Raw genomic sequence first — 18,720 nt, 5'->3', positions numbered from 1 at the left:
TGCTGTAATAATGGTCAGGTCACCTGTGACGTCTCCGTGCTGTAATAATGGTCAGGTCACCTGTGACGTCTCCGTGCTGTAATAATGGTCAGGTCACCTGTGACATCTACAGAAATAAGGATGAAACTTGTTTGTGTCCATTGTACTCCAGCCATGGGGCGCTGGAAATAGAGGACGGGCATGCAATAACTACTCTATTATTACTCTGCCTTCCTGTTACTCACCAGACAGGAATCTATATCTTGGTATATGTCAGGAATGGATACAATACACACTGATCTCTGTACATGTGTATAGTCAGCGTGTGCTGACCAGCGCCACCCAGAGGATAAGAAGAGTAAACTATACTGTGGGAGATGTATCAGACCCTGGAGAGAGAAACAACCAATCAGCTTCTGTCATTTTACAGGTAGTTTCTGAAAAGTGAGAGGAGCTGATTGCTTGGTACTTTCTCTCCCTCCAAGGTTTGACACATCTCCCCCCCATTCCCTGAGGGAGCATAGTGCCACTTACTTGTAGTACTCTGCCGAGGTATCGAATCTGCCCAGGAATATGTGAGCGTTGCCCAGGTTGCTGTACGCCCTTCTCTCAGCAGCTTTATCTCCAAACTCTTTAGCTATAGCCAATCTCTGCAGGGGAGAGAAGGGTCACAGTGTGCACAGACACCCCTACCGCACAACAGTACACAACTCTGATCATTACCAGCACCTCAGTGTGTCTGTGCGTCTCAGAGACCTGTATACACCAGCGTATAATTATACACAGACTCCTATCAGTGACACCTATAGGTGACACCAGCGTATAATTATACACAGACTCCTATCAGTGACACCTATAGGTGACACCAGCGTATAATTATACACAGACTCCTATCAGTGACACCAGCGTATAATTATACACAGACTCCTATCAGTGACACCAGCGTATAATTATACACAGACTCCTATCAGTGACACCGGTAGGTGACACCAGCGTATAATTATACACAGACTCCTATCAGTGACACCAGCGTATAATTATACACAGACTCCTATCAGTGACACCTATAGGTGACACCAGCGTATAATTATACACAGACTCCTATCAGTGACACCAGCGTATAATTATACACAGACTCCTATCAGTGACACCTGTAGGTGAGGATTACACCAGCGTATAATTATACACAGACAGACTCCTATCAGTGACACCTGTAGGTGAGGATGACACCAGCGTATAATTATACACAGACAGACTCCTATCAGTGACACCTGTAGGTGAGGATGACACCAGCGTATAATTATACACAGACAGACTCCTATCAGTGACACCTGTAGGTGAGGATGACACCAGCGTATAATTATACACAGACTCCTATCAGTGACACCTGTAGGTGAGGATGACACCAGCGTATAATTATACACAGACTCCTATCAGTGACACCTGTAGGTGAGGATTACACCAGCGTATAATTATACACAGACAGACTCCTATCAGTGACACCTGTAGGTGAGGATGACACCAGCGTATAATTATACACAGACAGACTCCTATCAGTGACACCTGTAGGTGAGGATGACACCAGCGTATAATTATACACAGACTCCTATCAGTGACACCTGTAGGTGAGGATTACACCAGCGTATAATTATACACAGACAGACTCCTATCAGTGACACCTGTAGGTGACACCAGCGTATAATTATACACAGACAGACTCCTATCAGTGACACCTGTAGGTAACGATTACACCAGCGTATAATTATACACAGACAGACTCCTATCAGTGACACCTGTAGGTGAGGATGACACCAGCGTATAATTATACAGACAGACTCCTATCAGTGACACCTGTAGGTGAGGATGACACCAGCGTATAATTATACACAGACTCCTATCAGTGACACCTGTAGGTGACGATTACACCAGCGTATAATTATACACAGACAGACTCCTATCAGTGACATCTGTAGGTGAGGATGACACCAGCGTATAATTATACACAGACAGACTCCTATCAGTGACATCTGTAGGTGAGGATGACACCAGCGTATAATTATACACAGACTCCTATCAGTGACACCTGTAGGTGAGGATGACACCAGCGTATAATTATACACAGACTCCTATCAGTGACACCTGTAGGTGACGATTACACCAGCGTATAATTATACACAGACAGACTCCTATCAGTGACATCTGTAGGTGAGGATGACACCAGCGTATAATTATACAGACAGACTCCTATCAGTGACACCTGTAGGTGAGGATGACACCAGCGTATAATTATACACAGACAGACTCCTATCAGTGACACCTGTAGGTGAGGATGACACCAGCGTATAATTATACACAGACAGACTCCTATCAGTGACACCTGTAGGTGAGGATGACACCAGCGTATAATTATACACAGACTCCTATCAGTGACATCTGTAGGTGAGGATGACACCAGCGTATAATTATACACAGACTCCTATCAGTGACATCTGTAGGTGAGGATGACACCAGCGTATAATTATACACAGACAGACTCCTATCAGTGACACCTGTAGGTGAGGATGACACCAGCGTATAATTATACACAGACTCCTATCAGTGACACCTGTAGGTGACGATTACACCAGCGTATAATTATACACAGACAGACTCCTATCAGTGACATCTGTAGGTGAGGATGACACCAGCGTATAATTATACACAGACAGACTCCTATCAGTGACATCTGTAGGTGAGGATGACACCAGCGTATAATTATACACAGACTCCTATCAGTGACACCTGTAGGTGAGGATGACACCAGCGTATAATTATACACAGACTCCTATCAGTGACACCTGTAGGTGACGATTACACCAGCGTATAATTATACACAGACAGACTCCTATCAGTGACATCTGTAGGTGAGGATGACACCAGCGTATAATTATACAGACAGACTCCTATCAGTGACACCTGTAGGTGAGGATGACACCAGCGTATAATTATACACAGACAGACTCCTATCAGTGACACCTGTAGGTGAGGATGATACCAGCGTATAATTATACACAGACAGACTCCTATCAGTGACACCTGTAGGTGAGGATGACACCAGCGTATAATTATACACAGACTCCTATCAGTGACATCTGTAGGTGAGGATGACACCAGCGTATAATTATACACAGACTCCTATCAGTGACATCTGTAGGTGAGGATGACACCAGCGTATAATTATACACAGACAGACTCCTATCAGTGACACCTGTAGGTGAGGATGACACCAGCGTATAATTATACACAGACTCCTATCAGTGACACCTGTAGGTGAGGATGACACCAGCGTATAATTATACACAGACTCCTATCAGTGACACCTGTAGGTGAGGATGACACCAGCGTATAATTATACACAGACTCCTATCAGTGACACCTGTAGGTGAGGATGACACCAGCGTATAATTATACACAGACTCCTATCAGTGACATCTGTAGGTGACACCAGCGTATAATTATACACAGACAGACTCCTATCAGTGACATCTGTAGGTGACACCAGCGTATAATTATACACAGACAGACTCCTATCAGTGACACCTGTAGGTGACACCAGCGTATAATTATACACAGACAGACTCCTATCAGTGACACCTGTAGGTGACACCAGCGTATAATTATACACAGACTCCTATCAGTGACACCTGTAGGTGACACCAGCGTATAATTATACACAGACTCCTATCAGTGACATCTGTAGGTGAGGATTACAGGGGAGAATACTTCTTAGAGCTACTTCATGTCTTACAGCAGTCATAGGGGGGTATTTACTAAAGTGAGAGTTATTAGAAGTGAAGATGTTGTCCATAGCAACCAATCAGATTCTAGCTATTATCTTCTAGAAGGTGCTAGTTAAATGTTAAGTAGAATCTGATTGGTTGCTATGGGCAACATCTCCACTTCTAAAAACTCTCACTTTAGTAAATATCCCCCTTAGTGTCCCACAAATAAGGAAATATCTGTGACAGTCTTGTCAGAAGGCGTCACTGGGTAAGTAAATATGGCACCATGGATTGTGATAACCTACCTCTTTGTGAAATACGATGGCCTCATTGAAGTTGCCAAGGAGGTAGTGAGTGTTACCAAGATTTCCATAAGCCCGGCCCTGTGCGGCCCGGTCCCCCAATTCTTTTACCAGGGCCAGATTCCTCCTGTAACAGAGAGGACGGCAGATGTGACAATGTGCGTAGTGTTCTGCCTTACCACCCACGGAATAATACTGTATAATATACTGTCCAATAGGAACATTCACCATATGCGCAGAGAGAAGATGTGCTGCCAGGGAGAAACCTTACAGGGGGCTCATATCCCCATCTGATAATAAGACGCGCTGTAAATACATTTTGGATATAAGAGCTCTGGAAACAGAACACTATGCACTAAAAGTTTTTTTCCCCCCATAGATTTGTGTAATCAACTCCACAAAATCAGTTTATAGCCCAACACGTCTACTTTCCCATAAGGGAACATGCATAGACCACAAGATCTTTGCAGCTGCATGTAGAGATGTATTATTGCTTGTTGTAAGAACACATTATAGAAAGAGGAGGAATAAGTGTTCTCAGGCTGACCTCACGTCCTGCTTATTGCCGGCCATACACAGGCTGATCCAGCCCCTCAGCACAACGGCCAGGAGGCTGGATGCCCATCGGGTCAGGCCAAACGCATACACAGACTCGTGCAGTCATGTCTGGAGGATCCGGCCATCTAGAGCTCGGTCGTTATCACTGTGGTGCGCAGACAGATACGGTCATGGCGGGACTGCATTCACCATCTGACACATCTCACCGGATTGGGACTGGCCGTTGTTTTAGGCTACATACCCTGTCATGCCTTCAGCATAACAGCGAGTATGGGCACCTAAGCGGCTCTGCGCAGAGGAAGTTAATGTGCAACTCACAGTACTCACTCACAGTACTCACTCATAGTACTCACTCATAGTACTCACAGTACTTACTCATAGTACTCACTCATAGTACTCACAGTACTCACTCATAGTGCTCACTCATAGTACTCACAGTACTCATAGTACTCACAGTACTTACTCATAGTACTCACAGTACTTACTCATAGTACTTAGTCACAGTACTCACTCATAGTACTCACTCATAGTACTCACAGTACTCACTCATAGTACTCACAGTACTCACTCAGTGCTCACAGTACTCACTCATAGTACTCACAGTACTCACTCATAGTACTTAGTCACAGTACTCACTCATAGTACTCACAGTACTCACTCATAGTACTCTCAGTGCTCACTCATAGAACTCACAGTACTCACTCATAGTACTCACTCATAGTACTCACTCATAGTACTCACAGTACTTAGTCATAGTACTTAGTCACAGTACTCACTCATAGTGCCCACAGTACTCACTCAGTGCTCACAGTACTCACTCACAGTACTTACTCATAGTACTTACTCATAGTACTCACAGTACTTACTCATAGTACTTAGTCACAGTACTTACTCATAGTACTTACTCATAGTACTTACAGTGCTCACTCACAGTACTCACAGCACTCACTCATAGTATTTACTCACAGCACTCAGTATTTACTCTCAGTACTCAGTCACAGTACTTACTCTCAGTACTAACAGTACTCACTCATAGTACTCACTCACAGTACTTAGTACTGTGAGCACTATGCGTGAGTACTGTAAGTACTGTGACTAAGTACTGTGAGCACTGTAACTAAGTCACAGTACTCACAGTAGTCAGTCACAGTAGTCACTCATAGTGCTCACAGTACTCACACATAGTGCTCACAGTACTCACTCACAGTGCTGACAGTACTCACTCACAGTACTTACTCATAGTACTCACAGTACTTACTCATAGTACTCACAGTACTTACTCATAGTACTTACTCATAGTACTTACAGTGCTCACTCACAGTACTCACAGCACTCACTCATAGTATTTACTCACAGCACTCAGTATTTACTCTCAGTACTCAGTCACGGTACTAACAGTACTCACTCCTAGTGCTCACAGTACTCACTCACAGTACTTAGTCACAGTACTTACAGGACTCACGCATAGTGCTCACAGTACTAAGTACTGTGAGCACTGTAACTAAGTCACAGTACTCACAGTAGTCACTCATAGTATTTACTCACAGTACTCACTCAGTGCTCACAGTACTTACTCATAGTACTCACTCATAGTACTCATTCATAGTGCTCACTCATAGAACTCACAGTACTCACTCATAGTACTCACTCATAGTACTCACAGTACTTACTCATAGTACTTAGTCACAGTACTCACTCATAGTACTCACAGTACTCACTCATAGTACTCACAGTACTTACTCATAGTACTCACTCATAGTACTCACAGTACTTAGTCATAGTACTTAGTCACAGTACTCACTCATAGTACTCACAGTACTCACTCATAGTGCCCACAGTACTCACTCATAGTGCTCACAGTACTCACTCATAGTGCTCACAGTACTCACTCATAGTGCTCACAGTACTCACTCATAGTGCTCACAGTACTCACTCATAGTGCTCACAGTACTCACTCATAGTGCTCACAGTACTCACTCATAGTGCTCACAGTACTCACTCATAGTGCTCACAGTACTTACTCATAGTACTCACAGTACTTACTCATAGTACTTACTCATAGTACTTACAGTGCTCACTCACAGTACTCACAGCACTCACTCATAGTATTTACTCACAGCACTCAGTATTTACTCTCAGTACTCAGTCACAGTACTTACAGTACTCACTCATAGTGCTCACAGTACTCACTCATAGTACTCACTCATAGTACTCACAGTACTCATAGTGCTCACAGTACTCACTCACAGTGCTGACAGTACTCACTCACAGTACTTACTCATAGTACTCACAGTACTTACTCATAGTACTCACAGTACTTACTCATAGTACTTACTCATAGTACTTACAGTGCTCACTCACAGTACTCACAGCACTCACTCATAGTATTTACTCACAGCACTCAGTATTTACTCTCAGTACTCAGTCACAGTACTCACTCCTAGTGCTCACAGTACTCACTCATAGTACTCACTCACAGTACTTAGTACTGTGAGCACTATGCGTGAGTACTGTAAGTACTGTGACTAAGTACTGTGAGCACTGTAACTAAGTCACAGTACTCACAGTAGTCACTCATAGTATTTACTCACAGTACTCACTCATAGTGCTCACAGTACTCACTCACAGTGCTGACAGTACTCAGTCACAGTACTTACTCATAGTACTCACAGTACTTACTCATAGTACTCATAGTACTTACAGTGCTCACTCACAGTACTCACAGCACTCACTCATAGTATTTACTCTCAGTACTCAGTCACAGTACTTACTCTCAGTACTCAGTCACAGTACTAACAGTACTCACTCCTAGTGCTCACAGTACTCACTCATAGTACTCACTCACAGTACTTAGTACTGTGAGCACTATGCGTGAGTACTGTAAGTACTGTGACTAAGTACTGTGAGCACTGTAACTAAGTCACAGTACTCACAGTAGTCACTCATAGTATTTACTCACAGTAGTCACTCATAGTATTTACTCACAGTAGTCACTCATAGTGCTCACAGTACTCACTCATAGTGCTCACAGTACTCACTCATAGTGCTCACAGTACTCACTCATAGTGCTCACAGTACTCACTCATAGTGCTCACAGTACTCACTCACAGTGCTCACAGTACTCACTCACAGTGCTCACAGTACTCACTCACAGTGCTCACAGTACTCACTCACAGTGCTCACAGTACTCACTCACAGTGCTCACAGTACTCACTCATAGTGCTCACAGTACTCACTCACAGTGCTCACAGTACTCACTCACAGTGCTGACAGTACTCAGTCACAGTACTTACTCATAGTACTCTGTGGCCTTCACCAGAGGCTCCTTGACTTCCTCGGACAGGTCTCCCGGGATCTGTGGCATGTTCCAGGACAGCTGTTTCCCCCTGGCGTGGAAGACATTGCCGGCATTGTACAGTGCCCGGGCCTCACCCACCTGGGAATATGGCATCAGACACTGAGTAACACTGACATAGGAAAAGATGGGAAGAGCTTGTACAGTATCATTCGTGTTCTGTGTATGTGTGTAGCTGCCCATTGCTTTCCTGCACTGTACCTGAATGATCACTGCCAGAGTCAGGAGGTCATACAATGAGACACAGCCACCCACAAATTATCCTCTCTCACTATACACAAACCTTGGGGAGTAATGGCTGCTTGTAGCTCTGTGCTGTAACAAAACATTTTCTTTTCTTTGTGATAATGACCTTAGTACAGAGGTTACTGGGTAACGTTGTTGTGGGACCCTATTAGCAGAAAGGCAGCTACATGCTGGCCCCAGGGTCAGTACAGGTGATGCTATTGGGACCCTGCTGTGACCTCTGTGAAGGCAGCGCCCCCTGGGGATACACACAAGGAATGCAATCACTGCTAACATGACAGCAGAACACATCTTGTAGTGCAGCATTCAGGGAAATGCTCTGCTCTACTCATACTACTATGATAAAAGCAGTGCGACCAATTCCATGCCAGGGAGAAGTAGGCGGACGTATATTGTGCCAGCCCCGTAGAATGATATCATGGAGTGTGTAAGGTGGGACGGGCAGTCTTCACCAGGCTGCCCGCTGGCTGCAGATGTCTCCTTCATAGATGCTCTGTGATCATTAATATACTATGTGCTGGTGAGGTGGTCAGGATTTATCTTATGTCTTCCAATGACCTATCATTATCTATTCATTACTGCAGATGGGCACTTACCTGCCTCCGCTACTCACATCACCGGCTCCTAGCTCATTAGCAGCTTCAGCCTAACTAGACGTAGAAATGATGGTACCATAGGTGTCTATACCCAGTATGTACCCCACACACACACATACACGCACATACACACGTTGCTGAATATGGAGATACAAGGCTTCCTCCTCCTCCTCCTCCGTACCTGGTCTCCCCCTCCTCCTCCTCCTCCTCCGTACCTGGTCTCCCCCTCCTCCTCCGTACCTGGTCTCCCCCTCCTCCTCCCCCCCCTCCTCCTCCTCCTCCGTACCTGGTCTCCCCCCCCTCCTCCTCCTCCGTACCTGGTCTCCCCCCCCCTCCTCCTCCTCCGTACCTGGTCTCCCCCCCCTCCTCCTCCTCCGTACCTGGTCTCCCCCCCCCTCCTCCTCCTCCGTACCTGGTCTCCCTCCTCCTCCTCCTCCGTACCTGGTCTCCCTCCTCCTCCTCACCTGGTCTCCCTCCTCCTCCTCACCTGGTCTCCCTCCTCCTCCTCACCTGGTCTCCCTCCTCCTCCTCACCTGGTCTCCCTCCTCCTCCTCACCTGGTCTCCCTCCTCCTCCTCACCTGGTCTCCCTCCTCCTCCTCACCTGGTCTCCCTCCTCCTCCTCACCTGGTCTCCCTCCTCCTCCTCCTCCGTACCTGGTCTCCCTGCTCCCGGGATATCTCCAGGTGACGCTGACAACACGCAATGGCCTCATCGTACTGTCCCAGGATCTTCAGTGTGTTCCCCAGGTTCCCGCTGGCTTTGGCCTCTCCAATGCGATCTCCAATGGACCTGGAAGAAAGGAGCAGGAACAGTGGGCTCTGGGCGCTGCCAATGCACCTGGAAGCATGGCATCTGCATCTACCCATAAACCTGCTACAGAGCGTTTGCCCTGATGCCAACCAGTTTACCAATCAACATATTTCACAGGGGATGTGTATGTTACCAATGCACCTACCACACTGTAACATGGGATTCTGTCCATACCAGTGAGAGCAGAGCGCAGATGTAACAAGTATAACCCTCACATTCACTCATAGGGGCAACTCGGTTCTAAGCGTAGTGCGGCTGGAAGAGCAATAGAGCTCATCTCCCAGCGACATGCGCAATGTTGGGTGGGCAGCACTGCTTGTAATTGAATTGCCCCTGTACATGAAACGTATCACAGTGGTATTGCGCGGTTGGATTATAAGAGTCCGGCACATGAATACCTTGCTTTTCCAATCTTATCACCATGCCTGAATCCCAGCTTAGATGATATGAAATGTGCTACGGAGAACACTGTATAAATGAAGGATAAATGATGGTCAGCCATCGCTGCTGTGTGCGGCTGGATAGCTGAGACCTACACTGGCCGCATCCTAAAGCCTCAGAGCCCCAAGGCCTGGCCAGTACGGGCTGCTCCATAACTACAGGGCGACCATTGTGTTCCCATCAGCCTGGGTTAGCCGATAGCCGTGTATCCGCTAGGCTGCTGCCAATGACTTCTGATCACCTTCATCTGTCATTCAGTGTAATGTACGGTCCTCGCTGCAGCCGGTGTCTGTCCCCTCACCCCTGAGCGCAGGCTCACCTGGCAAGCGTGAGGTCATGTTTGTGGTATTCCAGTGCTTTGGCGTATTCCTTCAGGTAGAAATAGGCATTGCCCAGCTGACTGTAGATGGCGCTGAGAGTCTTCAGATCTTCTGTGCCAACCTGGACGGCAGCTTCAAAGAAGGTGGCTCCAGCTTTGAAGTCTCCAGCCTTGCACAGTCGCTCCCCTTCAAGTGCTAACTCCAAGCAGGAGGCCTCCATCCTGTAACACAGACAGAAGCACGTGTGAGGCACCAGGGACACAAAAATCAGGACATTGCTTATGGTCACACTCAGACTTTCTGTAGGGAAGATAACTTCCGTTCCCCTCTGCCGGGGACAGAGCTGTCTGACTGCATCAATGTGAGGGAAGACCCCGACCTGCCTGATCAGACCACACTGCAGCCAGGGGGGGGGGGGGGGGGGGGGGGGGGAGACTCTGGGACCGTCCTACAGAAAGCGGCTACATTCATTGCTGCTGGTGATAGGAGATTGTGTTCTCTAATGACAGAGTGCCAGCGGATTGCTATCGCCCAATCTGCCACAGAGGGAAGGGGCATCACTAATACGTCAGAGTTATACCTACTTTATATCTCTCAGGGGATTCTAGTTCTGTCCACAATCCTGTAACTAGGGGACGGTGCTACCACTTATACTGGGGCATTCATTTCTTATACTATTTATCTACAGTAATATGATAAGAACGTTGTGTCTGTTTGTTCCAAAAACGACTGAACTGATTTCCATGAAAACTGCATCATTTTATAATGGAGACTCCTAGAAATAATCTGCACTTCGTCTCATCTCCATCTGTCAATTTAAAGCTGAGCAATAACAAAATAAAAATGTGCTGCCCCCACTCTTGCACATGCCACATACCCCTGCCCATGGGGAAAGCGACATCTTTGGTTGTGCTGTAACAGCGAATGGTCCTGAATAGGACTACGCTTTTGAGATGTGCACTGCTGATCGCAGATTCCCGATGTTTGGGAATCTGCGCTGGTGCCAGACCCGTTTTGTGCATGTGCAGAACGGGTCTGCGAGGCCGTACGCAAACTGGCAACAGACTGACCGTGATTGACAGTCTGCGGCCGCTTGTGGACGGGGATGGGGCGGCAATGCCCTCAGTTTCCTGAAATGGAGGCGTGTCGCCACCATACCTGGTGTACCTGGAGGTGTGTCGCCACCGTTGCAGGGGAGGGAAGAATCCAGGATTTCCGTCGGCTGATGGAGATTTCCTGGCCTCTTCCCCTAAACTGCGGCGGTCGGCTGTGGGATCCCATGGGTCACCGCAGCCAGCCGATGGTACGCAGATTAATCGATTGGACAACGCAGCTCGGTTATGTTATGCACAGGAGGCGTGATGCCTCATCCTGCATTATCATATCTGCAAGGATCGCAATTGCAAAGCTGCCTGCGTGCATACATCATATCTATAGCCTGCGTGCATACATCATATATATATATATATATATATATATATATATATATATATATATATATATATATAGCCTGCGTGCATCCATCATATCTATAGCCTGCGTGCATCCATCATATCTATAGCCTGCGTGCATCCATCATCTATCTATAGCCTGCGTGCATCCATCATCTATCTATAGCCTGCGTGCATCCATCATATCTATAGCCTGCGTGCATCCATCATCTATCTATAGCCTGCGTGCAACTTACGGTCCTTACAGAATCAGGCCCTTAGATTGAATGTGGTATACGAGAGGGGGAAAGCTTTGACAGGGATCACAGAAGTCATTCACACCTGGATAAATAAGCAATTTAGGAGTAAATGACAGTGCAGACAGGTGTATTCTCTGACTGTTTGGAATGGGGTATATCAGGAGCAGAGCGACTCACAGGACAAAAATTTGTATAGTTTCCTGAATCACCGCGATTTCAGAAATCACTGCAGAACAGAAATCATTGCCGAGCAGAAATCTCTGCAGACCAACACTGGGTACCATGGCATATGAAAATGTGCTCGGAGGAAATGCGCAAACCCACATATCCACTTGATTAAAATGAGCGATTGAACGATAACAATATAGTTATCATTCAAATCGCTCATTAATCGCGCATGAATCGGGCATGAAGATGTTGAAAACGACCAGCGATGCAGCTTCCGCTGGTCGTTTTTGACATCAATCATCGCCTGAACATGCCGGTCAATCTGCCGATAACGGCAGATTGACCATGTTCAGGGATGAGGGAGGGTGCCTACACTGAGTGACATATCGGTCAGTGTAGGCACTGCAGAGGAAGAGGAACGACAGTACGATTACAATGTCATTCCACTATCTGCTAGTGGATACGCACCCTAACTGTCAGTGCAGGTGCAGTGTGACAGTTGAACCTCTGACTCACTGCTCTTCCGTTACAGCTCTGCCTGCCCCCTACTGGTACATATCAGCCTGTGCCTTCAGATCTGTGCAGGTGCAGTGTGACAGTTGAACCTCTGACTCACTGCTCTTCTGTTGGAGCTTTGCCTGCCCCCTACTGGTACATATCAGCCTGTGCCTTCAGATCAGTGCAGTTTTAGGCACTGGAAGACATCCTGAGTGAACTTGCTTACACCATAATTTCAAATTAGAGACTCCACAGTCTACTTGGTGGGCACTGTGTAGACCTCCATAGTCCTGACAATCTTCAAATATAGCCAAAAAACCTAATGCTGGAAAAAGCTACATCACCATGCCAAATTCGGTGGAGCTAGGTGCAAAACTCTGGCCATACATAAAGGACAAACAGTCAGACAGGCTTTCTCGCTTATTATATACATAAGTATTGATAATGTAAGACAAATAGAAACTATATTACAGGAACACAATAATGTAAGTGAATCAGCCACAGAATAAAGTGTAAAGACACAAAGCTGAGAGACAGAATATACCAGCGTCTGAGAGTGATGGCCTTCGATAATTAAATAAATTGACCAAATAGACGCGTTCCCAGGTGGAGATGCTTTACAGGTGTAGACGGGTTACCAGGTGTAGACGGGTTACCAGCGACAATATGGTGTTTGTTCAAAACAATCATTGGCAGGGTTACCAAAAGACTGCGAAGAATAAAGATGCCCATGGGCTCTGGAATAATAAGTAACCAATGCCAGCTATGTACTATACTACACTTATTACTATATCACAGTTATGACAATGGTCCAGTCAGTAACATATTAACCAGATGCCTGTACAGAGAACATATAAAGGTATGATACATATGCTGGGTATAGTGCCCTCTATAGTCATCTTATTGCATATCTACATGAAGGCAGACATCTGCACGGCCACCAGGGATATTCAGCTGTATGACAGGAGCATGCTCAGTGCGTTCCTCAGAAACGTCTTGTGACATCATCAAGCTGCCAGCTAGCAGCACATTGGCCCCAAATGATCACATGATTGGTGCATCAGCAACATGTGCACTCGCCAGCAGTTAGTGTAACTGTGTATGACAGAGAGGGAAAAGCAGTTTTATAGCTTTTTCTCATTAATAGCAACATGTTAATAACAGAAATGCAAATCAAGTATTAATCAGGCTGTACAGTTAAGCCGGGTACACACTAGACGATATGTCGTCCGATTCAACGTTTTGGGCAGTGTGTACCCGCTATGTCGCTGACGATTCACGCTCCCGCGCATAGTCAGCGTCATCGCCCGTCGGACCTGACAGCTTATATTGTCAGCGAGGGCCATGCTGCCAAATGCAGCATGGCCCCCGCCGGTAAGTGTGTACTCACTTGCTGATGCCGGCACCCCCGTCGGGACCTGGCACTCGCGATAATGGCTGGGTACACATCGTTAAGTGTGTACCCAGCTTTATTGTTACATTTGCCAATACTGCATAGTAGATCCATCATTTAAAGGCTCAACCCCTAAACTACATTATAAGCCTAAGTAGTATGTCTTAGTTGTGGCCCTGGCATCACACCTGGCAGCTCCTGACGGCTTCCTCCTTTGATGATACAGGAAGTACGATGTGAAAAGTAATGTGTGAGAAAGGCGCAGTTTACACATCGGGTTCATCTGAGGTGACGCCGTGGACTGAAGTCAAAGAGAAGAGATAAAGGTAATTTATCCAGGGAGAGAGGAGATGAGTATCTAGAGCAGGGGTCTTCAAACTTTGGCCCTCCAGCTGCTGTGGAACTACATATCCCAGCATGCACTGTCATAGTTTTAGCATGCTGTTATATCAAAAAGGTGGCAGTGCATGCTGGGATGTGTAGTTCCCCAGCAGCTGGAGGGCCAAGGTTGATGACCCCTGATCTAGAGTAATGTCACTATATCCTGCTCATTATAGGAATAGCCTCAGGGTCTGATCTAAGCCCCAGATTTATAATAACCTCTAATATGTGAGAAATAGGACGTCTGCTAATATGCTGCTGATTTTCATATAGCTTATATTATATAGTAACAAAAGGGGTCCGTGAGAAAAGATGAGAGGGGCACCGGGGACCAGGAAGGGAGCGCTGGAAGAGGGGCACAGGAGACTGGGAAACATGCCTGCTCCGTGGTATTACACACTATCTGCACTCTCTAATACAGGATCAGGAGAATGTGGATTAGGAAGATGCAGATTCGTACCCTGCTATAATACAGATGCAGGCCGCAGGGAGAAAGTGCGCCCACCTGCCCAGTAATGAGCATACAGACATTCACACGAGGAGACATCACCACCAGAGCTGGCCATCAGCGGGGGACATATGACATCACCACCAGAGCTGGCCATCAGCGGGGGACATATGACATCACCACCAGAGCTGGCCATCAGCAGGGGACATATGACATCACCACCAGAGCTGGCCATCAGCGGAGGACATAAGACATCAACACCAGAGCTGGACATCAGCGGAGGACATAAGACATCAGCACCAGAGCTGGCCATCAGCGGGGGACATATGACATCACCACCAGAGCCGGCCATCGGGGGGGGACACATGGAGAAGTGTATCAGTGTTATCTTACCAACCTCATTTACCCCATGGCATCGCACAGCAATATTACCCAGGAAAGCCACACGCCTCACCGCGGAGATTGTTCACACATTTACACATGTGTAATAAACATGCTGGGAATTGTGGTTCCACAGCAGCTGGAGACCTAAAGTTGTCCAAAGCTATATGCATGGTCACCTAGCAGAAGAGAAGCTGCTGGAATCCAGGTGCTCTCTCTGGAATAAATGTTACTTGTTAATATATTGGGGTATTTTCTCTGTAACAGAGTGCAGACAGCGCTGCTGAGACATTACTCAGAGATACAGTCATGTGCATAAATATTGGGACATTGACAGAACTTTCATATTTTGGCCTCTATTCACCACCACAATGGCTTTGAAATGAAACAAACAAGATGTGATTTATCTGCAGACTTTCAGATTTAATTTGAGGGTAATTACATCCAAATCAGGTGAACGGTGTAGGAATTACAACGGTTTCTATATGTGCCTCACACTTTTTAAGGGGCCAAAAGTAATGGGACTATCAACTCAAAAGCTATTTCATGGACAGGTGTGGGCTATTCCCTCGTTATTTCATTATCAATTAAGCAGGTAACAGGTCTGGAGTTGATTCTAGGTGTGACATTTGCATTTGGAATCAGTTGCTGTCGACTCGCAATATGAGATCCAAAGAGCTGTCACTATCAGTGAAGCCATCATTAGGCTGAAACATCAAAACAAACCCATCAGAGAGATAGCAAAAACATTAGGTGTGGCCAAATCATCTGTTCGGTGCGTTCTTTCTTTTTAAGAACGCACCGGAGAGCACAGCAACACCAAAAGACCCGGAAGACCACGGAAAACAACTGTGGTGGATGACAGAAGAATTATTTCCCTGGTGAAGAAAAACCCCTTCAGTACAGTTGGCCAAATCAAGAACACTCTCCAGGAGGTAGGTGTATATGTGTCAAAGTCAACAATCAAGAGAAGACTTCACAAGAGTGAATACAGAGGGTTCACCACAAGATGCAAACCATTGGTGAGCCACAAAAACAGGAAGACCAGATTAGAGTTTGCCAAACAACATCTAAAAAAGCCATTACAGTTCTGGAACAACATCCTATGGACAGATGAGACAAAGATCAACTTGTACCAGAGTGATGGGAAGAGAAGAGTATGGAGAAGGAAAGGAACTGCTCATGATCCAAAACATACCACCTCATCAGTGAAGCATGGTGGTGGTAGTGTCATGGCGTGGGCATGTATGGCTGCCAATGGAACTGGTTCCCTTGTATTTATTGATGATGTGACTGCTGACAAAAGCAGCAGAATGAATTCTGAAGTATTTTGGGCAATATTATATGCTCATATTCAGTCAAATGCTTCAGAACTCATTGGACGGCGCTTCACAGTGCAGATGGACAATGACCCGAAGCATACTGCAAAAGCAACTAAAGAGTTTTTTAAGGCTAAAAAGTGGAATGTTATGCAATGACCAAGTCAATCCCCTGACCTGAATCTGATTGAGCATGCATTTCACTTGATGAAGACAAAACTGAAGGGAAAATGCCCCAAGAACAAGCAGGAACTGAAGACATTTGCAGTAGAGGCCTGGCAGAGCATCACCAGGGATGAAACCCAGCGTCTGGTGATGTCTATGCGTTCCAGACTTCAGGCTGTAATTACCTGCAAAGAATTTGCAACAAAGTTTTAAAAAGTGAAAGTTAGATTTAGGATTGTTTAGTTTGTCCCATTACTTTTGTCCCCTTAAAAAGTGGGAGGCACATATAGAAACCGTTGTAATTCCTACACCGTTCACCTGATTTGGATGTAATTACCCTCAAATTAAATCTGAAAGTCTGCAGGTAAATCACATCTTGTTTGTTTCATTTCAAAGCCATTGTGGTGGTGAATAGAGGCCAAAATATGAAAATTCTGTCAATGTCCCAATATTTATGCACCTGACTGAATGTAACCTTACAGAGGACAGCTCTACTCTTGCTTTATTCCCAGATCAGGACCAAAGTCTAGCTACACACTATGCCATTTATCAGTACAACCGGCAATCGGCACGATCTTTCTGCAGGTGGTAGGTGCCGATATCTGTGCTACACACTATACAATTTAAATGGAAAATCCGATTTTCGGGCTCATGGATGGATCATTTGCATATGTCCGCTCACTACGTTCATGAGGCAAACATAAAAAATCTTAGGAAATACGGTCGGATTATAGTGAGCGGCCACACTACACGATATCGGGACCTTTGAGCCGATAAATTCTGGCAAGTCTGACCGATTCGATAATCCAGCTAGTTTTTGCCCAATTTTGTGTCAAAACGCTACACGAGAAAACACCCGATTACGGGAAAATCGGCCTAATAATTATGTAGTGTGTACCCAGATGAACTGTGCACCTTGGTAATACCATGCTGCACTGCAGGGGGGCAGATATACAGGGAGTTAGATTTGGGAGGGGCGTGTCCTAACGGACATATAAATTACAGTGTAATAATAACGCTGTCCAGCATTTGTGGGCTACATGCAGAAGCAGCCGGTATTTATGTATTTGCCCCCCTGGCATTGCAGCAGGGTTACTTGCTCTATATCACTCTATTCCTAACTCAGAATCAGGCCCTGATTTATTATCCATATTCCCAGAGACAGTCCATCCAGAAAGGGGCACTTCCAAGAACTTTACACACTACAGTAACAGGTTATAAATGAATAAACAGAGCAACTGAGACCGCAGCCAGGACACACAGAGAAATCCGCACTTTGCATAGGACAATGGGGCCTCTCCGCTCATTTGCATGGATGTGTTACTGTTCCCTCTTGTATTCCCCCAGCACAATGTGAGGCTGTAATCAGGCTCCCAGCTAGTACAGTGGGAAGGTAAAGGCTTCCATTTATCATCCTTCCAATCCTTTGTCACCGTGAATTATAAATTCTCATCCTCTCATCTCGCGGCAATAATAATCAGTTCTCTGCTGCAATTTATCTTTAAGGTTCTGCTAGGCCGGTAGCTCTGAAAAGAGCCTGTGTCTATAGGAAAGGGATAGAGATCGTCCCCACCCAGCCTGTACACTGCGCAAGTGCGCCCATCAGGAGGGAGGAGCTTGTAGCCATGTGCGCCCATCAGGAGGGAGGGGAGGAGCTTGTAGCCTTGTACGCCCATCAGGAGGGAGGGGAGGAGCTTGTAGCCATGTACGCCCATCAGGAGGGAGGGGAGGAGCTTGTAGCCATGTGCGCCCATCTGGAGGGAGGGGGAGGAGCTTGCAGCTATGTGCACCCAATGGCCAGTGTCAGTGGGCTCAGAAGGGGGTGTGAGAAGCCATAGGGGGGTAGGGGGTGGGATGTAATTGTTATGATTTCGCAGAACTGACAGGATCTCAGAGAGGCTGAAATCC

The 18,720-nt window shown here is 46.2% G+C and overlaps 1 protein-coding gene across 2 annotated transcripts in view; it reads right to left on the bottom strand.

Annotated features, from left to right (window-relative positions):
- Positions 1-509: 509 nt before the first annotated feature.
- The window catches only part of LOC148435679 (G protein-signaling modulator 1-like), a 68,193-nt gene continuing 49,982 nt past the window's right edge, over positions 510-18,720 (bottom strand). For both annotated transcript variants that reach the window (XM_088465652.1, XM_088465650.1), the window contains 5 exons: positions 10,369-10,590; positions 9,452-9,587; positions 7,894-8,036; positions 4,046-4,169; positions 510-629 (listed from right to left, as the gene is read on the bottom strand). In XM_088465652.1, coding sequence (XP_088321778.1) covers positions 510-629; positions 4,046-4,169; positions 7,894-8,036; positions 9,452-9,587; positions 10,369-10,590 — 745 coding nt within the window. The remainder of the gene's footprint in view (positions 630-4,045; positions 4,170-7,893; positions 8,037-9,451; positions 9,588-10,368; positions 10,591-18,720) is intronic.

Source organism: Taudactylus pleione, unplaced genomic scaffold, assembly GCF_031769625.1.
Source record: "Taudactylus pleione unplaced genomic scaffold, aTauple2 ptg002098l, whole genome shotgun sequence".
Taxonomy (NCBI): Eukaryota; Metazoa; Chordata; class Amphibia; order Anura; family Myobatrachidae; genus Taudactylus; species Taudactylus pleione.
Note: the sequence above shows the minus strand (reverse complement) of the source record. Positions and strands in the feature narration are given on the sequence as shown.